The sequence below is a fragment of the Accipiter gentilis genome, chromosome Z, assembly GCF_929443795.1.
Source record: "Accipiter gentilis chromosome Z, bAccGen1.1, whole genome shotgun sequence".
NCBI classification, from domain to species: domain Eukaryota; kingdom Metazoa; phylum Chordata; class Aves; order Accipitriformes; family Accipitridae; genus Astur; species Astur gentilis.
In genome coordinates, this window is record NC_064919.1 from 58948074 (window position 1) to 58973284 (window position 25211).

At 42.6% G+C, this 25211-nt stretch overlaps 1 protein-coding gene across 1 annotated transcript in view; it reads right to left on the reverse strand.

Annotated features, from left to right (window-relative positions):
• DMRT1 (doublesex and mab-3 related transcription factor 1) overlaps positions 1-25211 on the reverse strand; it is a 64179-nt gene that overhangs the window by 751 nt on the left and 38217 nt on the right. The window contains exon 5 of the mRNA XM_049796638.1: positions 1-131. This exon is cut by the window's left edge and continues 64 nt beyond it. Coding sequence (XP_049652595.1) covers positions 1-131 — 131 coding nt within the window. The remainder of the gene's footprint in view (positions 132-25211) is intronic.

Here is a 25211-nt window from a genome sequence, read left to right on the forward strand (position 1 = left end):
GCCCTCCAGGACGCGGCTCACCGCGAAGGCGCCGGGCTCCGGGGGGGGCTCGCACTCCAGGTCCCCCTTGGTGCTCTCGCTGCTGGACAGGCACCCCAGGCCGGAGTCCTGGCTGCTGGGCGGCGAAAACACTGCGAGTGGGGGGAAGAGAGAGAAAAAAAACACAGCGACTGAGAGGGCCAACCCCCCCCCCCCCCCCCCCCACGGTGGGGTGCTGGCCTCCCTCCGGCCAAGGTGAACGCAGCGGGAGTAACGGAGCGGGGGGAAGGAACACGGGACAACAACCTCTGGTCTGGGGGCCGCAACCCCTCCACCCCCCAGAAACTAACCTAAGGAACTTAGGAAACTAACCTAAGGCCCTGGCTCGGGCGGGCCGAGGCTAAGGCTCAAATATTAAAGAATTTAAAAGTAATGCAGTGCTAGGAACGGTTGCAACATTGCAATTTGCAGTAGATACAGAAACCAAGTAAAAGGGTCTCTGACCTTCCTAACCTTAGATGAGTCGAGATCCACCCCCAACACTCCCTTCCTGCCTACCGTGAATATAATTAAGGGGAAGCTGCAGTGGTAATTTCTCTCCTCATTAACTTCCTGATTGGTTTCAGGCTCAGGATTCCGGCGGGCAGCAGTTTGTCACCAATTCCAAATGGCCAATCGTTAATACTAATGTTTGTGTAACTAACTGCCAGCATCTGCCACGGCTTCTTGTACAACAATAATAGTGAAAGGGTAACATTAGTGCTTCCCGTGTTAATTCAGATTCTGTTCATCAATAGGAAAATCTATGATGTAATTAGCAAAATGCATCGGTAGTAGAGGGAACTAAATCACAGCAGGAGCTCCACGGGCCCCTGACACCTTAATCATCAATACTTATTATGTTCTGGATTTTATTGTTTAGTGGAGAATATTACCAGGCTGTGATCTTTTAAAAGAGAATATTGTTTACAGCCATTGCTTGTTTTTCAGAAGCCATGATGAATCCAGCACAACTGCACAAGAACAAGGAATGTGAAGTTGAGGCTTGAACTCTGCCCCCAAACCGCACCGCTGTGCGTAAGCCGTAAGCAGGCAGCTCCTCCATGCTTGAGCCCTGGGTGCTTGCAGACTCTGGGGACTTCTAGCACGTCTGAAGTTCCATGAAAAAGAAAAGGTCAGGCTTGACTTTCACAGTCCGGCAAATCCAACGGGATTCAACGAAAGTAAACGGCAGCCATTTGGTTTTACCCCATCACTGGGAAAATGAGAAACACTCTCTTAAAAAAACACCAGCATCCCATTTCTGTAGTACCGTATGTTTCTGCAGCAACTTCTGCGTGCAGCTCAGCTTCCTGATTTGTCGTGATATTAAACACAACACTGGTTACCAAGAGATGGAAAAGACATTATGGAGTTGAGGTCTCTGTTATCATGTATCACTTTCACCTACTTTTCCTGTGACTAGACAAAACGGCAATTTCTTTTGCTTTCAGGGAGTTTTGCCCAAAGAGACCCTAGATCTGGTTTTGCCCAGGAGCAGAACCTGGCTCCTTGATTTCAAGCAAGTCTCTCCTTTGATGCATGTAAGGGACAAGTAAGGCTCTAACATCACCCTGCCAAAGCAGACTCTACTATTGTCTTTTACCTCTGACATAAAACTTTTCTTTTAACCTGATGAACAGGATATTAACCCCATTATATTTTCTCCCAGCTAAAAGACAAAGAAAAGAATAGAGTGCTTAGATATGGGGGTGACAAAGTAGTCAAGACAACTTCCAACAGTTTTTAGACATCCTGTGAATGCTGCTAATCGTTTAATGACACAAAAAGAGGAACCTGGGTATGGACCCTCTGCTATGTGGTCAAACATACAAAACAGCTGAACAGGTTTCCAACACCTCTGAGCCTGAATAACCACTGGCCTGCTGGAAGAGGGCACTGATTTGCACCTAGAGCAGGCTAGAAGAGCACTTAGGTAACCTGCAGTTGGGAACAACTTTGTAGATTTTTACTTTTTCTAGCCCACCAATCCTGACACCCAGACGCTCTGCAGGATCAGAAACGCTCCTTGTGGGTTACAAAAGCCAAGCTCTCTTCTGCCAGAAGAACATACCAGGCAATTCCTGATGCTATGTTTCCTACCTCCCCTTTTCAGTGTGTAAGTTGGGTTGATGATGGAGTCCAAGGAGAAGTCACATCTCCTCAGTGTCCGGATGAGGATGCAACTTGTCTTTCCACTTCACTTCCTCTGCTAAGTCTGTGCGTGGGATTTCATCACTGCCTAAGAGCTCCTAGGACTTGAACCAGATGCAAGCATGCAGGTTAGGGAAAACGAGTGGAGGAACAGAGGAACCTTTCTGCTCCTCTGGAAGGGAAGCTGGCTCACCTGGTGAGACAGGCTCACAGCACAAACGTAACTCACTGGGTGGCCCAGTCTGCACCACACTCCCATGATCTGAAGCACACACCACATATTATTTCAGGCGAGTAACTTGTTGGAGCGGTTCATGCTTTGACTACTAAAAAACAACAGAACAGAGATGCTCTGCAGGTCCACACCCCAATGTCAAAGGGTAAATCACCTATAGAAAATGCAGCAATCGGCACCTCTCCTGACATGTGCTAAAGACTAGCTCCTCAATGGTCATTCAGGGTCTTAGCTTTTGCCTGCCAACAACACATGCTTCGGTTGGATCTGGCCACATCTAGTATCAGGAACCATTTCTTCATCCATGAGGTACCTTGCATTACGTAGTAAACAAACAGTAGTGTGGCTTCAACGGGGCTGGCTGGCTCAAGAGCTCAGCTCCCTGACTCTGAAACCTCATTCTGCTCTGATTTAGCAAAGCCCAATGTGTTTAAGATTTAGGACATGCTGAAAGGAATCTCTGTGTTCCCAGGCTCTGGGGAAGAAGTATGAAGGAAGCGATTGAGGTTGAAAGGGGATAATTTTTTGTTTACTCCTGAGTAGCCAAATGGGCAAGAGGCTTATTTATTTTACAGCATTTGTTAATATTGGTAGTGTGCATGTGCCTGGAGTGATGGAAAGGCCCATTTTTAAATACTGAGATCTATAAATCTCTGTGACAAACTTACAGAAAGTTTTTTTCCTAAACAGAAAGAATCCAACAGAACACCCACCCAACATGCTATAGCATGCATGTTAAAATCCTACCACAGCAAAACTGCCACTTCATTTTTATGATCTATTTTTCCAGCAACTCTATGTTAATGTAATATAAAGCTGGGGAATGACACAAAGGGCAACTTTTTTGGTAGACAGACACCCACATCTGTTTCTTAGCACCTCAGGCCGTGGCTCTTATGCCTTCTGGACCAGTGGAGCAACACCAGTCCTCCAACATTCCTCATGGGGCATCAGACATCCTGATCAAACTTCAAATGGAAAGTGTCATTACATGGGAACAATTCCTGTCACCAACTGGTTGGTCTCACAAATTGCCTCAGGGTCTGAAGCACTGATCTAAATAACATGGGTTGTTTTTCCCCTGACTTCCAAATTGATCACACTTTTGAAGGTTAGGCAATTTGGGCTATATATGCTGATCTCTGAATGTGCATAGGCGTATGTAAAGACAACCACATGGATTTTAAAAACAACCTGTCACTACCGAGATATTATCCCTAGCAGATGAGAGTGCTACTCCTGCATCCAAACCCGCACGCCTTACTTGGACAGACTTCCGCTGTAGTCAATGGGAGTCACCAAAGTCAAGCAAGGAGCAGTGAGTAGGTGCAGTGCTGATAATAAGAGCAAGATACTCAGATTGGGACTTGTAGCCATAAAAAGGCAGCAAAAAGGAAATGAGCAATTCTGTTCCAGTGTTTTAATCACACAGCAATAAAATGCAGAAGTTCCAAGTTCAAAGAAACAAAACCCATGTTCTTTTTGATTTAAGTCTATGAGTTTCATCTGTTTGAGGTTTGCGGCTGATCCTCCCACTGTTGTTACACAGCCCTTATCTGTGTAAATAACAGTACCAGAATTGGGTCTATGACAGTTTTTAGAGACATTCTTCGATCTAATTACCTTTTACCCTTGGGAAAGCATCTGAATACTTTTGAGCCACATGCATCTGAAAAATTTTCGGCCAGTATTACTCAGGAAAAGAAGCGAGAAGGGATTCCAACCATAAACACAAAACCTTACATCTTCTGACACTGGAAACCACATTGACTTTTAATGTGAGTGATCCCTGGAATTCAATGGACTGAAAAGAATAATACACTTTCAGTGATGTGAGAAAGTAGAAGGATATTCATGCTTGAAAAGTAAATATTTTCCTGAGTTTACACTTAAAAAACTATTAAACTCTCAATAAGGAGCAATTTTTAAAGATTTAAAGTTGAGAGGTACAATCCATTTTTTAAAACTCTTTCACCTTCTTTTTCAGGGAAAAGGAAAATACACAAGTATAGCAGTCCCACATGCTGCTAGGGCCCATGCACTTCTTTCCAGTGTGCACACATACATGTGCAAGCACAATCACATATGCAGGATGAAGGGGAGCAGAACCAGACTGCCACTGGCAGTTCAAGGGCACCAGAGTATCACTAAAAGAGTGCCTGGGTCTTTGGCGTGAGGGTGGACAGGAACTGCTGCTCTGCACAGTACCTTCTCCCCTGTAGCCAAAGCATTTTCCTTGTGCAAGTACCACTGGAAATGGATGCTGTCTATCTAAGTGAGCAGTAATTTCCACTCCAGGCTCCACAGATTCTGTATGAAGTGTCTTGAAAAACAAACAGGCCTGGGAAACAGGCGGCAGTCAAACCAAGAAGCAAGCCACACTACCTGCACGAAGGGTGGAACAAGAAAGAATGGCATTGGCACTCTTTCCAGGTTACCATCTCAAGGACTGGCACTGGTCGTCTTGGTGCCACTATTGGACATAGTGGGGTTACCAGCAATGCTCTGAAGATAGGCTGGCTTAGTGGCCCGGAAAGACTGCAAGTTGAATTCAGTTTGAAAATGATGGTACCTTGCCACTCCACTGCTCAGATTGACCCCAGAGGGCTGATTCTACCACCCACTGCCAGCAAACAGCCTGCCAAGCCACAGCAACTGCCATAACACACATGGCAACTGCCTGACAAAGCACTAGGTCAAAAAGACAAACCAAATCAACCAAAGAAAAGGAAAATGGTTACTGCTGCAAAACCAGGCTCTCAGAGAGCCATCAGAATTGACTCAGTTGCAGGCTCAGCAACTGAGAAGAATACACACAAAAAAAGAGAGTGAGAGAAAACCACAATTTTCCTATTGTGGAGAAAGCATTAGAGTGGCAACAAGAGCATCAGGGTCTGTCCTGACTTTGCTGTAGATCGTCTTAAGATGGGCAAGATGAAATCTCAATCCAAACACATGCAGAAAGGCCAAGTTAAATTATCCTAAACATTCAGCTGCCTCTAACCTTTGGAGTGCTTAACCCTATGTTCCCAAATGTTCAACTCTTTAAGCACACAGTTAATTAACAAAAGGTCAAAAAGAAAATCTATCATCTCTGTTGAATCTCTCATGCAATGTATTCCTGTGTGAATGCATTATTTGAAAAAATGGAGGACTACTGAGTTATATCAGTGTGAAGAAACCAGCATTAGTAGTAGGCTGTTCTTCCTAAACCGGCTATGGAAGCAGATTAGTCTCATACTCTTGATTCTGCTCTGTGCAGATCTAAGACACCAGCAGTGAGGAGCCTGTGGCTCAATGGGTTCCTGCTAGAAGGCCACAGAGAAGCTGCAAAACCTTAAGAAAATTAAGAGACCAACTTTTGTCAGCTGTGTTCAAGATTTGCTTTGATGACAAAGATTCTTATTTTGAAAGCTGCAGTAACTTGTGTTTCTGAAGGATGTTCACATTCAGTGAATCCCCAGTATCTTTTAGTTCTTTTGCTTCTACTCTGTGTGAACTAATCTAAAAAAACATTGCCGTCTCCTTCCTCAAATCTCTCTTGCTCAGGATGAATGCTGGGATGAAACGGTTCCTACTGACTGAGAATTCCTGCCAACCTCTGCAAGTGCATAAATGTGCTAAAAATGTTCTGTATTAACTGTCCTTCTCCTCCCATCCCTCAGGCATCATCACAGACCTGGACCAGGTGATGGCTCCCACAGGGACAAATTCTGGAAGCCCATCTGAAGCCAAGGGTTTCTGCTCACTGCAGCTGATCACCACAACATAGCACAGGTGCAGGCTTCTTAGAAGCAGTGTTAGGCACAGCAGAGAGTAAGACAAGACATTAATCTACAGTGAATCTGACACTCATCAACAGGAAGCTGATACTGAATAGTTACAAGGGGCTAATGAAAACTCAGCTATGGATCTACCTTAAAATTGGACTCCATGTGCTACATACACCAGCTGAAATGTCTTTGCTATTTTGATCAATATGTTGTGGCCTGTTCGGAGCTGACCGTAATGCAGACCAACTTAAGAGAAAATGGGAGTGGTCCTCCTTTTCTGATTTGCATGTTATTAACACAAGGGCAACCAGTCCAGTTCTAGAAACGTATGTCCATGGAGGTTTTCCCACTGACAAAAAGTTTCAAGAGCAACAAGCAGAGCTGCTTTTTGATACAAAAATAAGAACAAGCCTAAGGCTCTGGAACTGAAAACATGTCCCATCTGTGTGTCTTTACAGATATACTATTTCACAGTAGAGCCCTTTCCCCCTTCTCAAACACTTACCCTTCTCACTAACATTTAAAGCAAGTAGGATTATCTCGCATGCCCACAGTAGGGCACATTCATTGTGTATTTTCAAATAGCATTAATTCTTGGCAATAGGAACTTGTGATAAAAGGTAAAGATCTGAATGGAGATCTTTATTCAGCATGCTTTACCACAGATTATCTCATTCTTTGCCAGTTCATGCTTGTACTTTTAGCAACTAAGAAGGCAGGGCTGTAACTGATGTAATTAGAAACCAGAAGCTGAAGAAAATATCCTCCTGTTGACTCCCTCACCTCTGGCTTTAAATTCTCTTACAGTAATATGTGAAACAATCAAACAAGGCTTTCCACTTCTCACCCAACATCAGTTAGACAGGGAGGACGCAAAGATGACATTCAGGAAGCATAGCCTTTTCTTCTGAGACTCCAAAGCCTACCTTGAAACTACACCAATGCATTACAAAGCAATTGCCCTACATGCTTGCAGACATGATCCAGAGCACAGCAGTACTGATGGACCAACACTCTCTGCTATCACCAGTGTTACATCCTGTGGCTAACTTCATGTCGCTGACAGTGCTGTAAGCTAGGAGAGGCAGAAGGTGAAGCATCTCAGAAAAACTTCGGGAGGATCATGCGTGCTGAGATGAGTACCCTTGCTTTGAATGATTGAGAGGCAACATGCGGAATTCAGCTGGTAAAAGCTTGCTTTTGGGTTGGCAGAAGTGAATGGTTACTCTCCTCTTGTGCAAGGTATTCACCAGAAACGCTCACTCTGCCCGAGGTCTCTGCAAGGTATAAATCACTACAGCTTTGCAGAAAGCTCCCCACTTTATATTCCAATGCCAGGAACCCTGATGGCTAGTGTTCTCACTAAGGAGACATGATTTTAATGGTTTCACACAGACATTTTCTGTCTTGGAAGACATGAAGCAAAATGCTTTCCAGAAATGGGACATCTCAAGGTAAGGCAGACATTTCCCGCTGCTGGGTGACTAGGTAAAACATGTACTTCTGTACAGGTTTTTTTGGGTCATCTCTAAGTGTAAACATTCTGTACGATTACACAAGAAGCATCATGACCTCAGCATCACAAAAGAGCTGAGATGAGGTCACAGACTTGAGGTATCTTTAACCTGGTAGTAAGACTACCAAGAAAATGCATCACGATAAAATACCAAAGGCATCTCCCTTTTCCTTCCCTACCATTCTCCAGTCACTTATTTAAACCCTGCATTGTCCTGTGCACACATTTGCACAGCAACATGAGGAATTACACTGGAGAACCTAGTCTGCTGCTGAACATGCAGCCCCTGTGGTTTTGTATTGCCATTACTGGAAAGATGCACATGCCTCTCCTCCAGGCTGTGAGTCTGCGTTATGACTACAAGCAGACCTGCTTTGGGAGATCCCTACTTCCCTCAGACATTCATGGTCCACCATGGCAGGGCAAACCCAAGGTTTGCATGGTTGTGCTCTAAACCAGAGGCCAACAAAGAGACAATGCTTTTGAAAAAAGAAACAAACCAACAAACCATTTCGATTCAAGATAAGAGCAGCCACAGAAACGTATTAGGAAGCATCGATTTACAGGAAAGGCATATAAAAATGTAGCTGTGAGGAATGTGGGTACTTGAAGATCCACCATCAGCTGAAGAGCAGCAAGGAATCTCAGAGGAATGAAGTGATTTGCTTCATGACGTAACAAGGCTGTGACAAAGCTGGGACCTTTCATCTCTTTATTCCTGGAGGTCGGATGCTACTTCTCTATTCCACACACAACACCAGAGACTGATTGTCCATTAAAAAAGATATGCCTGGTGCGTCAGTCTTAAGAAGACTGACAAAAGACAAGAGGCAGCTCTGAAAAAAAAAAAAGTCTTCAAATCCACTTTTTGGACTCTTTTTCTTATTCCTATAGAAATTAAAAACTGTTCTAACACTAAGACTAAAACACACATGTATCAACCATTTCTCATGAGAAATATCTAGTTATGTTGCCAGCTGCTGGGGCGCATGCTCAAACATCTGTTCTGGGCATTTTATCCTGCCAGGACTGGTTTTGCACAAAATTGCTGGGCTATGGGCTCAGGAGGCATGGGACTCCCTAGGCTCTCGCATGCTGGTGCAGCAGCAAGACAGGGATCTCAGCACCCCATGCACTCCTCCTTGTGCAGCCACCTTCAAAGCCAGATCCATGAAATAAACTGTGTTTTTTGAAAAAGAAGTCTTTTTTTTCCTGTGAAAAAGAAAACAAACCATTCCACATATCCAGGTCAGAAGAGGCCACACAACTATATGAACAGGTGGCAACCTCTGGTGGCAAGGCAAAGCCAGCAACAGACTGCCTACGGCTCCAAATCTAGGAACAGAAATCATAGAGTCACAGAATCATACAATAGTTTGGGTTGGAAGGGACCTTTAAGGGTCATCTAACCTAACACCCCTGCAATGAGCAGGGACATCTTCAACTAGATCAGGTTGCTTAGAGCTCCATCCAACCTAACCTTGTGTCCTGGTTTCGGCTGGGATAAAGTTAATCTTCTTCCTAGTAGCTGGTCGAGTGCTATGTTTTGGGTTCAGCATGAGAATGATGTTGATAACACACTGACATTTTCAGTTGTTGTGAAGTAGTGTTTAGACTAAGTCAAGGGGGTTTCAGCTTCTCATGCCCAGCCAGCAAGAAGGCTGGAGGAGCAGAAGAAGTTGGGAGGGGACACAGCCAGGACAGCTGACCCAAACTGGCCAGATGGGTATTCCATACCATATGACACCATGCCCAGTAGATAAACTGGGAGGAGTTGTGGGGGGGGGGGGGGGGGGCAGATCACTGCTCAGGAACTACCTGGGCATCGGTCAGTGAATGGTGAGCAATTGCATTGTGCCTCACTTGGTTTGTATATTCTAATTATTTATTATTATTATTATTATTATCATCATCATTATTATCATCATCATCATTATCACTATCATTATTACTATTATTTTCTTCCTTTCTGTCATATTAAACTGTCTTTATCTCAGTCTATGAGTTCTACTTTCTTTTGATTCTCTCCCCCATCCCACTGGGTGCGGGGGAAGTGAGTGAGCGGCTGTGTGGTGTTTACTTGCTGGCTGGGGTTAAACCACAACACCTTGAATGTTTCCAGGGATGGGCATCTACCACCTCTCTGGGCAACCTGCTCCAGTGTTTCACCACCCTCATCATAAAAAATGTCTTCCTTATATCTAGCCTGTATCTACCCTCTTTAGTTTAAAACCATTACCCCTTGCCTTATTGCTACAGGCCCTACTAAAAGGTCTCTCCCTGCCTTTCTTATAAGCCCCCTTTAAGTATTGAAAGGCCGCAATAAGGTCTTCCCAGAGTCTTCTATTCTCCAGACTGAACAAATGGACTCACCATCCCTGTGAGCCTGCTGAGGAAAGAAGGCAGGTGTTCAGCTGAATCCTCCACTTTTCCCACTGTGAGTTTGCAGAAACATGTGATTTCAGCAAAAACAACCAGTGGGTTGCATTTTTCCAAAGCAAAAGTTTTTACCAGAATAATTTCCAACCAGCTCTAAAGAAGAGAACACGGAGTCATCTCTCTGCACCCTACAGTCCCCTGAGGCATAATTTGGGGACCTCATGCTAATTTTATGGAGACTGCTTACTGTCCATCTCCTCTGAGGTGTGCATCTTCTCGTACGCTGATGACACAGGTTTTCCATACATCCCCAACACCACCTAACCCACAGATAATGCCACACAGAGGCGACTGAAATGGACATCCCCAGCTGCTGTTAACTAGTGGCAATGTAGTCTTGCACACTTATCACACAGCTGTTGTGCAGCAGCACGTGAGAAAGAATGGACAAAAGGCTGCCCACTGCTTCTTTGTGGGATGACTGCTGACACTGCAGGGCACAGATGGACAGATGTGGGGGCTGCTCCCTGTTTCAGGGAAAGACCTCACATGTTACACCTATCTCGTAGTGCAACACCTGAGACAGCTAGTGACTCCTGACTCCTCATCTGCTTCTGGGCATCACTATAATACAGTTGCCTTTGTTTCGCTTGGTACATATATTTAAAACCTGTCTAAACAAGAAGTTCCTTGTGAATAACTACCTCTAGATGCATCAGTTGTCCCATCTAGAAAATGCATTGCCATTTGCAATAGCTGCGCCAGGAAAATGTTTTTTTTGAAAAGCAATGGTAATTTTAAAGGAAAGAGTACACTCAAGGCTCAGGATAATGTTACCAAGCAGCAGAATATGTGGAGAGACAAAAAAAAGGCACGAGGTTTCTCCTTTGTGTAGCGATACTAAAGGAAGGAAATAGGATCCTAAGAGCTTTAATAATCCTGTATAACTTTTTGGTGTCTAGTACAGAAATCCAAACATAACACTACTTTGGCTGAGCGTCTCTCCATTCTTGGGTCAGAAAGGCTGTTAATCTTTACTAGCATATCAGGAAAAAAAGGAAGCTATCACACTTTGCACAACAGCAGGGCTAGCCATATAAATGGAAATGTTAATTCTGGTCACCCCTCTTTACATTTTTATTGTTGCCAATGTCACATTCAATCTATAAAGCAAGGATGAAATCCATGCCTGTTGTCATCAGTCCTAATGATGGCCTCAGCCCTTTCAGGTTTAATGAGTCTTCATTTTATAAAATACTGGCTCAGTGCAAAAGTGCCTATTACACAGCTTAAAAGATATTTTTGGACATGATTTGCAAGCTTTTGGAAACCAAGAGGTTACTAAACAGTAAGAGAAAATGCCAAGTCTAATGAAAGTGCTCTGTTATGGTAGATACAACAGATTTTTCACCTGCAAACAGATTTTTACTTTTTTTTTAAATGCTCTTACAATGCAAGCTTCTCTGCTGGGAAGGGAGAAAACAAGAACCTGCAACTCATACCACACTAGCAAAAGCAGCAGGAGGTTTGTCACTGACTTCAGCGTGAGCAAGACTGTATTCACTAATGACTGTACTCAGAATAAGAGGGAAGAAACAAGAAGCCTTATCATTTACAGCTTACAATTTAAGTGAATCTGCAGCTTAAAAAGCCTAGAAGGCTTTAAAGTCACTTAATATTACCATGGCATTACCATTTTTAATATTAACTTTAATTTGGAAGCAAGTCAAGCAGATTTGCAGTAAAATGGTTCAACAAGTATTGATGAAATACACAGCACAAGATGGGTGTATGCATGAACACAGTAAAAATGTTGTTACTTATTTTAAAGTGAGATATATGCCCTCCAAAGTTTAGGAACCTTGTTGCAATAAGTCACAATACTTGAGAAAATAGGGACAAAAACCGAACACAAAACATTTTGAGGTAGTCAAATAAGTTAAATGAAGTTTCACACAACATTAGGCTTAAGACAGACCTGCTGCGTTATATTTATATTTATTTCCACGAACACAATAGCAGTATTAAATGCAGACTGTGAAACGCTGGTGCGGCACGGAGGCTGGTCCTGCTCCAAGGTGAAGGGCCAGCCTCTGGCTGACCATGTGCCATCAGCGGGAGGGCATTGGCTGTGCCTAACGATACTGGTGGTGCTACCAGCGACATCTCCCCAGGCGGTCCTGCTGACTTTCTACAGCTGTAGTGATGCAGACCTGGTGGGATGGTCAACCCACCAGTGTCCAGCACTTTCTTCACAATACCGACAGCAGCAGCCTTGCTAGGAAGGGCCAAACTCCCCTGAGATCACAGTTAGCAGGTCTACAAGCTGTGGGTCAATATAGCCTAAAAACCTTGGTCATTTTAGTTTCCTACAAGGGTACTAAGTCACTTCAGTGCTCTTGTGCCATGTTTCCTTACTAAGGTTACTGGAATAGGCTTGAGTGCATCTGACCAATTTTCAATGTGTGCTTTCCTTGCCCTTGCTTGCCACAGTCTGAAGTCAGTACGGTGACCCTGAAATCATGTTTAAGTGGCAGAAAAGTTCTAAAATAAATAATTAAATAAATAGAAAATCAGAATTAAATTACTGTCATCTGTTGTAGAGAAAATTTAAAGACAGGTTCCTTGGGTCCAGTGGGCCAATCCAGACACTGGTGTCTGTGTCAAAGACTGCCTGCCTTCAAGAGGACTACTCCAATGCTATGCCTCAGTTAATTTCAACAGTGCTGAATGCCAACTCTGGTCAATACAAAATCCCTGTCAATGCTGTAAGGGCAAGACAGGGAGGATAGAAGGGAAGCAAAAAGTGGAACTCATCCCCTGCTGCATCATACAGCCCTGCTGCAACGCACTGCAGACACAGGGTGGTGAAGAGGGAAGAGGGAAGGGGCTGCAAGGAGCTTGCACCATGCAGAGTAAATGCAGTTCCTGGTGCTGTTCAGGGTCAAGGCAGGCTTTTTCCCTCCCTTGGAGGATGGGCCAGGCAGTCTCCCTCCACACATGTAGCTGACAGGTACAGCAGTTGAACGCAGCAAGAAAAACAAATGAAGTGATCCCAGCTGGACAGTTAAGAGTCAGAGGTACAGAGGTCAGCCGCACGGCTGAGGAGGGGTAATTACTTTCAAACTAGGGGCCAACCCACATTCCTCTCACCTCACTCCTTTTCAACTACAGTTTAGGCAGTTACAGCTTCATTTGGGTTAGTCCCTGCAAAAGTATCCATGTACTAGGAATAAACCAGATGCCTCTCAACAGGCCAGTGTTGTCTCACTCCAATGTAGACTCTGTTTGCACAAACTCATGTACAGTATTTATGCCTTGGAAAAATTAGAGGCTCAATCCACAAAATTAAAGCCCCTGGAAACACTTGTGACTCAGGGAAAAGCTGGGACAAGATGTGTTTGACACAGCTGGTAGAGATACCTTTATGAACTAGAAGTTTATATTTACTCAAGAGAGGGGACAGTAATAACTGACATGAGCAAAGTCTTGATTCAGAGTATTTAGGAGATTTTGGTACACAGCTAGCTTACATCTGGCTCAGACTGAAATTCCTCAAAATGTGTTTTATATAGCCAAAAGCCAATACAAAAAATAGCTAAAAAAATCTAGTGTAAACAGTTGCTTCAGGGTGGGAAAAATAAAACTCTCCTTGCAGTGTCTGCAACTGCTCTGAGACAGAACTTGAAAGGGAAAATGATTTATACATGAACAGGAGAGAGAGCTCATTGATTTTTCTTCTTCTTTCATGTCCAGAAAGGAAACAAAACTAGTGACAAACTGGACTAAAAACATTCTTTTACTTTCAGCAATCTAAGACATGATTAGTGCCATGCTTGGGGTAAATAAACATGCTACCCACAGCATATGGGGTGTGATTCAGATCTTATGCAAACCTACTTGTGAAACTTAACTGATTTAACAGACACTGTGAGATAACCATCAGGCACAGAGTTTTAAAACTGGCATTGTAAAATTACAAAAAAGCAGGAAATAAATGCAAAGACATAAATGCCAGTATTACACAAGAAACAAAATCACAATTGTTTGGTTTATTTCAACATGAACCACAGGGAGTCCTATGTGGTTAGCTTGGCTCCCACTCTTCCCGGATCACATATTAAAATGAATCCCAACAAATGAAATGTTCAGTTCTGAAGATACTTCAAAACCAACCTCCAGATCTTTTCAGACTTTTAAGATAAGCAGATTTCAAAGATAAGTGCTCCCCCCAACCCCTTTCAAACACTTTTAAAGCGAGTTATAATTTGCCCAACTGTGCACAGATGCTTTCGGCTTTTCTCATGTTTTGTCCGACCCGTAGGTGCCAAGCGGGGTAGACCCCTTTGTAGCAGAGGTGGGGTACACTGCAGAGAAGTGTTAGGGAGCGGTTAGCATTTGCCTCATGGCCACGCCACCGTGCACGTGCTGTGCAATGCGACGGCAATGCGGTCTGCAAGCAAGAGCTACGCCAGCGCAAGGCAGCGTCACTGCAGACGGGTGGTGTGACCGCTCACGGGAACGGGCAGGCAACCACCTTGGCAGAAACGACCAAGCCACCTCCAAGTCTTTGCCTTGATACACCAACACTAAAGCACTAAAGGTTAACGGAACTGTTGACACCCTCCTAATCACAGAGGGGAGAGCAGGAATATGCATTTGTATATAATCTTATTTACATGTGTGGAAGCAGTGAGGGGAAGCAATACTTCTATAGCATGCAAAACCAAGTTCACTGGCTATGCATCAGCGTAGCAAGACAAGTCTGGTATTTTTCCATTTTTCAAGTGAAAAAACACTTTGTCTGAATAGTTGTTTGTGTGTTCTTGGTATGGCAGACTAACCAAATGTCAATTACAAGCCGAACGCAGCTATAAGACTTGCATGTCTGATCCACTTCAACAGGTTTGGAGGAAAGGAAATATAATTTATTATAGCCTATTTAGCTCTGCAACAATTGCCCTTCAAAACCCGAAGGAGAACAATGTAATTGAAGTGCATGCCTTCTTCCCTGCAGAAACCTCAAACAGCCTCAGGCAAGAGCTAATACAGATGTAGTACAAGGCATTAAAAGAGTGCTGGATGCTGTAGCTAGCAATTATCCTGGTATTTAACCAAATCTATCGCTCATCAGGAAAGCGTTTAGTGCAGTAGTCAGAGCGAGACGTGCTGACACGGAGCACAGCTACTTAACTGTCCCCTCCAGCGATTACACTTTCTCAACCTAAGTCATGTCAAATTAAACAACTACACATTGACTTTTCACTTCTATAAACATTAAGGTATGATTGACAACTCCTGGATGCTATAAGACAGTCATTATAATCGGCCAACATACTGTTAGCTTATTTGTGGTGTGTTTTTTTTCCCCTGTTCTGAGCAATTTCCTCCTGGACTATTTTTACAGTGCTCTATAGATACGTTTGCTTTGATTACACCCCCATCAGGAAACCTTTGTGTGTGAGGAAACAACATAAAATTAAGTGACTTAACTTGGCGTACAAGACACTTTTTTTTTTTTTTTCTTAGTCCCGGCCAGCACTTACCCATTTAATTCAAATTTGGAGATATCTGGACAGCAGCAATCGGATGCTAGCACTGCACTAAATACCGTTAATGTGGGACCTTTGTGGAGTATTTTTCCCAATTCCTGCCCTTACTCCTGGAATTCTTTTTCAATCTACGTACAGCAGACACTGCAAGAGGAATCAGTCACCTGCAAGAATGGGAAATTAAGTGACAAGCTCTATGGTAGTGTTCTGAGTATGTATTTGTGAAGACCTCAAGCTTCATAAGGCTATTGCAGCGTCCCTATGTCAAGGCACTGCTTACTATATGTGTCTGAAGACTGCAGCTTAGTAAAGTTACTAGAAACCAAACAGGTACAAAAAGGAATCAAGGTTGTGAAGAAATATGACCCTTCTATTTTATATGCAACGTTCTGGTGCCTCAAACCACTACATTATAAGTGACAGCTTTACTCTCCACTCCTCTAATTCAAGCCACAGGAGTAACACAGAAGATGTCCAAACTTTCCCTGCTCAAAATAAAAGGAGAAAGTAAAAAAAAGTTTTGTAAATAATGCTTAACATGTCTACCCTCTTACCCACCCCCCCCCCATTATCCCTAAGAAGCCTCACTGGATCCTTTAAAGCCTCTGGTAACGAAGCTGGTGAGATTAATACTATATCATTAAGCTAATTATGAATACGAACAAGTGTAAATGCTATTGGTATGCCTGGAAGCCTCCATATTTTCGTGATTAGTGGATCTGAAGCTTTACCTTCATACCGCCTGCAGCAGACTGAAAGGTAAACTGTACGGTGGTTTGTTTTTTTAGAAAAACATAATAAATCAACTAAATAAAATCAGTCACAGTAAGCACATTTGTGGAAACTGTTCCAGGCTAGAAAAGTATGATTTCACTGCAGGATTAGCACTCAAAGCAAAAACAACTACAGGAGCTGAAAACAGCTGAGGAGGACAAATGAAGTATAGCTATCTCTCCTCTCTGGTAGTACCAACTGCAGTCCCACTCCTTTTTCCACTTCTGAACTATATTTAATACCCGAGAATGGGTCTCAGAAATCTAAAATTAAATGTATCAGTATTTCAAACATCCCATCTCTCCCCCTGGTTGAAGAGCCAGGCAATAATAAAACCAAAAGACTTTAGTGAATAGTCCAGAACATGCCAGCTCTGTTTCAAACACAGAGGACAAAGCAGTCACAGCACTGAAGACAGTGAAATAAAACTTAATTACCAGGTTTTCCAGTGTAGCACTGAAATAACAACATCACAGGAAGCACTTTAAAACTTTGCTGGTCTATCTCCAATCTTTTCTTGCATTTCTTTTTCATCAGTTAACTGCCACCAACTACCTAAATTTCACTGAAGCAAGTTACTGTCCTTGTCTGCAGGCCAACCAACACAGCATGCTTTCCACTTCATGCAGCTATTACTGCGTAACTCCAGGGATACTTCCCAGGCTGCCAGATCCCCAAGACAGCAGATTTATCTCCAAAAGCTCAGCTTCAATTTACTCATACAAAAAATGTCTTGGTTATATTTTGCACTGACTTCCTACTTATGTAATTGGACAAAGGCACCTACTATTTTATCTTATTCTCAATGACCTCGTGTCCACGCTGCAGCTGAAGGGACTAAAACAAGCAGGGAGAACATCTGCCATCCCAGCACACTGCCAGATGTACTAGTAACTTACGTAGTTTCCGTATTTTAAGGTTTCTGGGTAAACATCCCCCAAATCTTCTGCTCAAAGTTTCATCTCCCAAGTTCTGGGAGACACTGACACAAAAACCCAACAAAACCCCATCCAAATCAAAACCTAGCAATGGGCCTTAGCTCCATTTTGGTGGTTACCAGCTGGCTGCATCATCTACATCTCAGAAGCAACCTCTTCCAGCTGAGCTGCTCCTGCAGCACTCTGCCTCACCGGAGCTCAGCTGCCCACGGGATGCACCCGCATGCACCCCCGTTCTCCCACGGGCAACACACCAGCTGTATATAACACACTCACTCACAGGTCCTCTGGCTTTGCTACTGAGAAATTTAACGTTAGCATTTGCTATAGCAACCCTACAAAAGCCCAATTAACCTAAACCAAAAATCCTTTAGGAAAATTCCCACTCTGTATTTCTAGACAGGAATCATAAAACTATGATATTCAAAGAACTGTATTTTCAACAGTATTTTTTTGAAAATAAAGGCTACTTCACTGAAAAGCTAATGCTAAAATGCAGTACGTCAACAAAATACTGAAATACATTTAAGAAATAGCATAAAAATAAGACAGGGTCCCATCAGAGAAATCTGTATTTGAACATATGCAGTGTCTGTATACAGAATGTGCACATAGCATGTATGTATCCATATATCCATGTATATATATCTCTATATTGATATAGGCACCCACACACAAGTACAGGTATGTGTAGATTATATATATTATATATATAAAGCTAACTTTCAGTCCTCAGAAAACAAAAGCTATCCCCATATAACAGCCAAATTCCTACATAACTCAATTTCGACATCTCATCTGGTGTGAACTGCACTCATTCCTAGTGTAAACCCCAGCGCGCTCTGCAATGATATACTGTAATGTCACATCGCAATCTGGATTTACTATAAAGGGCTGCTGACGAGTTTCAGAGCAGTAAACATTGCTGCGAGGTGTATTTCACACTGAGCTGGTTTTTATGAAGAACACTTCACCGCCCAGCCACGGCACCCAGATGATGAATGGTGAAAGATGCATGACAAGCTTCATCATTGTTTGTAAATCTTAACTGTTCCTGCTCACTAACTCTGCAGGCAATTTTCAAAGACAGCGGCCGACAGAAGGACAGCACAGCTTTCCTGAAGGTTATTCAACTTGTACTTGGCCTAAGCTATGCCTGCGAGGAGCACTGGAAATAAACTCATTGGTTACACTGAAGCATAGAATTAAAAACGTCTGAGGGGCAGGCACGCTAACGGTAGCTAAATTAAGAAAGCCCATTAAGTAGCCTTGCTATCCGTCCTGTACCCTGCCCCGCAGGGTTACATACATCATGTGCAGGCAACGTACCTTGGTATTATTTACACACACAATATAAATATGCATATTTATAAAATGGGCAGAATGAATGATGGGCTGTCTGCTCACATACCACGATTCCCCTGTATCTTGTGCAGTTACACACAGTGCTCGACCATCCCCCAGCTCCTTTGCCCACTGCTTGTAGGAAAGCTACTTCTGTTCTCTTCCCTCAGAAGTTTATCCTTGCGACAGGGTATAATGCACAGATAAAGGAAACTACTCATGGCATGCAAGCATGGCAGTAGGGAGAGATGTTACCCTTCTTTTCCCTGAGATCATTCTCATGTGGGAGCAGCGTCACGGACTGCAACAACCTCTTGCAAAGAGTCACAATCTGACTCATCTCCTCCCTTTGCTAAAGGCAAAGCCCATCTACACTGCTTTGTGCTACAGAGCCTTCTTAATTCTGAGTTTTTCTTTTCCCTTTCCTTTTCTTTAGAGATCAGTAGCTAATATTTCTTTTGCTAGAGTTTCTTACGATCTGCAGAGGGTTGCTTTAGAAGCAGAAGAAGCTGCAGAAGAATTAGTTCAGCTGGAGACTCCCACCTGAGCTGCAAAGCTGGTGTAAACTGCAAGATGCTCTACGCAGACTCTTGCGCACAGAAAAGATTACAGCTGAATATGGAGTGAGTTTTCTCTTCTCTTAACCAGCCAAGTTATGAGGATGCAACTGCACATTAAAGAAAAGCAAAGAGGCAATCAGTATCACTTTGTTACAATTACAAATCATGCCTGGGTAAGCACACTGTTATCACTACTGTCCTGACCAACATATCTGCATTTCTTTTTATAGTAAAGTTTTTTTTACTATTAATGATTTCTATCAATTTCTGCTTGCAGTGGGAAAAATTCTGCATCTAGAGGTAATAAATTCAGTGTCAAAGTCACACCGGATATAAAAGGAAGCAGCTCAACGGATGGTATCGATTTTTAAGTATCCAGCATCCTTTAAAGTGTGAAGAAAAATCCCACACAGCCTCATCAGCTATAGTAACATTCTCCATCCCACACAGAGCAGCTCAAACAGGCAGAAAATAAGTCCAGGGGTGCAGTGGGTATAAACAACTGGTCTCTGACGTGTGGCTCTAAAATGCTCCTAACTGCAAGAAGGACTGAGAAGAAACCTGCCTTCTTTGACTGCTTAGGAACTGTCCTGGCTGAGCCCCTTCTTGGCAGGTGTGGTTTTGCTGGTGTGAATGGATAGGGTCCCACTGGCATCTCCTGAAGGTTCAGGCTGTCCCACTCTCTCTTGCTAGGGCGCTGACAAATGAAAGCATTCACACATAGTTTTCATGAGGCTTTAGCGTTCCTCTTAGAGGATACTAAGGCCTCAGTCCAGAAATATCTGTATTTCTACAAAAAGATTTGGCGTAAAACCATCAAAAATACAGCTTGTTCAGCTGCTCCTGCTGCAGGACCAGCAGCCTCCCCCAGAGCAAACAGCAAGGGCTCCTCAGCTGCCTTGGCATGAATCAGCAAAACTCATGAATCAAACCTGTAACTCTGCAATTGTCCAATGAAAAGTTGCTTTGCTGCACATATTATTTTATTTCTGTGTGCTTGTGAGTAAGCGAAACATAAAAGTTGCATTTAGAGAAGAAACTACTAAAATGAGCCTTTGAATCAGAAGTAAACTGAAGCAGAATGGGATGTAAGCAAATACTTACATTAATTTCTTTTCAGGAATTCCCTTCAGACCTTATAAAGTTATTTTAATATTGGTCAAATCTTCACCTATCCAACCTAATTTAGAACACAGAACAATAATTTACAAAAAGGCTTCAATACACACAAAAATGAGTTACCAGAGCTTATACTGAATATGCCTTACATTCTCAAATGTATTTTGATAGCAGCTGTTACAGCTAATGAAATGATGAAGTAAGTATGTCACAAATCAGGGTTAGTGGCTTGCTTGGTTTAAATGACAAAAAATCCCCAAGCCCAACAACAGTCTAGTCAGCTAAGACCAAAATTCAACTTTTTATTGAAAACGAAAATGACATGTTAAAAGGGCATCTGCCTAAGGAGGTCTGTTAAAATGTTGCAATGCACGTGCACAACCAGCAGTGTAAACCAAAGCTTGCAGAAGCGCAGTGTAAAATCTGCTTGCCATCCTTGTAATGATTGCTTAAGGGAAGCTGCACACAGCATAGCCATTGGGGACTGTAAGTAGCAGCAATGAGAATGTACAAGAAAAGATAACCAGTCGCACAAAGATTAAGTGACCCATTTGAACTGACTGTTCAAAATCTGCAGATTTGGATGATTACTGCTTCCTTTCTTTTTCTGTCTTACTTCAAAATTTACTTCTAGAAGTTTGATGTAAGACAGATACTTAGGGAAAATACAGTCTCGAGTTTTCAGCAAACACCACTTGCTCTTTCATCACTAAGGATAGCATACTCTTCAATAGGGGTCACTTTTTAAGTAGAAGATGCACAGACACACACACACAAAACACATGAGGTAAATATTGCTGAACTGTATCAGTTCTAGGCGCAAAATGTTACCCTCCCCACATACCCGCTGCTGAAACCCCTCCAAATTCAAGATGTATTTCTGCAGATGCTCTACTGAAGAGGTGCGTAGAAAAGGAGTAAAAGTGGTACCTCACATACTTGACAACATCTGGACCCTTTGGGACTGAAACAACTACTCTTTAGCTTACACAGACTGTTTCTAGGCCACTGATGGAGGACAATTTGGGCTATTTCCTACTATTGTGCCCCACTTCCTAAGTGCTTTATTAGCATAGCTCCGTCAGTGCATTTTCTCAGCTGGCTGCAAATAAAGAGCAGAGAGATGGAAGGGTTTTTTCTGCTCTTTGAGGTAACTTCTTAGCCGTACCAAGCCAGCCTACTTTGTTGCAGTGCCATCTGTGTCACTTGAATACTTGCAGAAAGCAGTTCAGGTTCAAGGACATGGTCTCAAAGACCTTTTGCATACCAGGACCCCTTGACCCCTCTCATCCTACAGCCAGGTGCCACCTGTGGCTCTGGGGGGTTACCCTTACCTTGCATGGCATTTCAAGAGCACAGGAAACCTCAAAAAAATGGGCATAACTTTGGTGCACAGTAACCCACTTTGAAAGAAACATCCAACCTCTCCTGCGAGTTTCTGGCATTCCTTGCATTCCACCGATGCTTTTGCCTAAATGGAACGTTTTGTCTTAAGCAGGGAGAATGTTTCCAACATGCCCTTCATTGTGAAACCACTGGAAGAGGCTCTTTACAGAGCTGCTCCAGTTTGAGCGGGCTTCTCCAGTGGCTCAGCACTGTTTTCCATACAGCATCCGAGCAGAGAGATGCAAGGCTAAGTCTTTAAATGCAGACCCTGGAAAAGGCTGTGCCACCTTGGATTTCCACAGCTGTAGAACTGGGGATATCAGTTATTTAACTTCTAGAAAGGACTGTGAAAAGGTGTTTTGAAAGTGTTGGAAGCTGTTTGGCTGACAAAAAAACCTGTTACCAGAAATGCTTTCCTTCATAAAATGGTGTTTGCTGATTTACACAAAACTGTTGACCATTTCTGTATTAAAATGAACACTTTGTATAACTTTTTCTTATTTGTGTTTGGGAGGAGTTTTGGGCTCCTGCTTTATGTTCAAGCTGCAAATACAGCACTGCTCCAGTGCTTCATTACTTGTGTTTCCAAATATCCTGACACTTAAGAAAATAAAAATTCAAATCCATTCAGCAGCTAGAGCAACATTTTAAATGCAAGCCATCTCCTTTACCACAGGTGCAGACACACAGAATAATTATAATTTCATATAATGATGACAAAGAAGAGTTTTTATTCAATGCCAACTATAAGATGAGGTAACTACTTTAATGATCAAAGGTGTCTGCAAATACAGGGATGTTTCTCCCTTGCATCCTTCTATTTGAATGTTAAATTTTTCTGCCACTGTCCCAAATCTGGAAAACACTCCCATACAGATAAGCAAATGCTCAACTTTTACTCAGTGGAAACAGGACCCAGAGCAAGGTACCCAGTCTTGATCCAAGCATGTGCTTTCTTGCTCTCGCAAACCAAGGTCTTGTGCAGGTATTTCACAAATCTAAGTGCAGGAGGACCTGATTCAAAAGCAGTGAAGGGTGCTATCCAATTCTGGGCAGTGATCCAATCCTGAAAGAGCCCCATTTAAAAAAAAAGAAAAAAAAAAAGAAAAAAGCAACTGTCCCACAGAAATCAATGGCAATAAGGCACTTGGGTTTTGGAGATGAAATACCCTGTTATGACCCAGGACTACCAATACCCAGGGCATTAGAAAATTCCTCCACTTCTTGCACAAGGATCTATCTCTCAGCTTGGCTTCTTTCAAAAGAAAGACATGTGTTAAAGTATGCTTTGCTTGCACAGGGATTGATAACAACCTCTCATATATCTTTTCCTTTGATTGCTCTTGCGGAAAAAACGAGAGTAAAAATCTTTTGAAAGTACTGAGTACAAAATCCCTCTCCTACCTAGAAATTATTATATAAAACTTACAGCCTGGTGATCTAAGAGAGCCCTCTGAAAACATCCTTATGCCATTTGTCACTGGTTTATCTTCTTTTTCTCCCCGTTTTTTCCAGTTTCAGCTGGAAGGGCAGCAGCTGTGCTGAGTTGGAAGCAAACCCATTTTACTTAGAACCACTTCAGATTGCAAGGAGGTTGACTGATGGAGTTTCGCCATTCAGAAAATGTCAGCCCATTACAATATGCAACACACTGTAACATGGTATGACCTCACAAATGTCAGAAGCTTCCCGAGAACTTTGCATCATTCATAAAAACAAAGTGCAAACCAGTGGTCTGCTAGTTCATCTCTCCTCCCTTTCAATGTAACTGGTCTAAGCAGGCAGTTAGCTTACTAGAATAAAATTAATGAAATAGTCTGACTAAAATATTGAGATAATACATGAACTGGCAAAACCTCTATAAAGCTGAAGTTTCAATTTAAGTGTGGGTAATAGACTGCATGTGTTTTAAGACCGTCTCAGATCTGTGCTTGGGAATTTAATAACCATTTTTTGTTAAAGATAAACATTTCATATGTTTTGAGAATTTGGCTGCAAAATTAGGTTTTTAATTTGACTTGCTGATCTTCTATACGTACTGTTACCTTCCTGTAAAATTTCTGGATTAACAATACGCAACTCTTCACAGATCTTAAAAAAATTAGTTATGGGTTTGCTGCAGGAGTTATTAGGTGAAGTTTTACAGTCTGCATCATATAGCCAGTAAGATCAGATGATCCTAATGTTCCCTTCTGGACCCAAAATCTATGAACGTATATTCTTAGAAAGAAAACAAGTCTCCAAGCATGGTTACTATTTCAACTGCACAAAAGGAAGGAGTAAAATACGATTTGTTTATTTAAAAGACGCACTAGCGTTGTCTTCAGCCAGTAGCAACCACTAACCCTGCAAAAACATGCTACCAGGCTTCATACAAAGCAGTCAGGCATTGCACAGAAAGTTCAGCCCAACAATCAATGGAGAAACACCTAAGGTTGTGTCTTCCGTATGAGGGAGCACTTGCAGCATAGGCAGTCAGTACTTTTGGGGAATGGACCACCCTCTGTAAAACGCAGGATCCACTGCTCACAGCCTGCTGGCTGACTCAGCACTCACACAGATGACAATAAAGAGGAAAAAAACCTCAGAGCCTCTGACAACTGTCAAAAGCACCAGAAGAAGAACGTCACGGGAGTGTAAATAATCAACTAACAGTCTAAGAATATTATTTTGTCTGCAGATGGAAAAAGTAAAAGCAGTCATCTCCTCCAAGAATATGCATAACAAAAAAGAAGATGCTTCTAAGAAGCCCATTAAATGGTACAGTCCTGCTCACATGTTCAAGTTTCTCACAGAAATATTGGTGCCTCTTTCACCCACTACCTACCTGCTATGGAAAAACACTTCTTCAGAGTCTGGAAAATGCTGTTTGATCTCAGTAAATTACATCTCACTGCTTGTCAGTTTCTGATTGATGGTGTAACTTAGGGAACAATATCTGTGTGTGGAATACTGTCTGGAGAAGCAGTCAGGGATTATTGAAAATACAGTATTTATGCAGTTTAAAAATCAGTGGCACATTACGCACAACTTTTTTCTGGAGTGATGAAAAATTACCGAAGTGCATTTGGGAACAAAGGGTATAAGGTCTTTTGTCTATTTGTAAGAACACTCAACTGGTAAGACTTCTTAGTGAGTTAATAGTGATGGATGCAAGAAAAAGTGTCAACTGCAGTTGAGCATAAAGCCAACTGCTTCTCTGACCAATGGGCAGAAAGGAAGACGTCACTGTTCAACGGTGGTCAGAGAAGAGGGAAGAAAATAAAATTGAAGAAAAGAGAAGGAAAATGTACCAAGGATCACTGATTTCTCTAAGCCATTTAAAACTACTGGAGAAGGAGGAAAAGTCTAAGGTTTCATCACACCACATGTTGTTTCTTCATCTATCTGATACGTCACAGTTAGTTGGAAGATTTTCAGAAAACGGCCACTTCAAAAGAGCAGCCACCTCCTCAGCATAAAT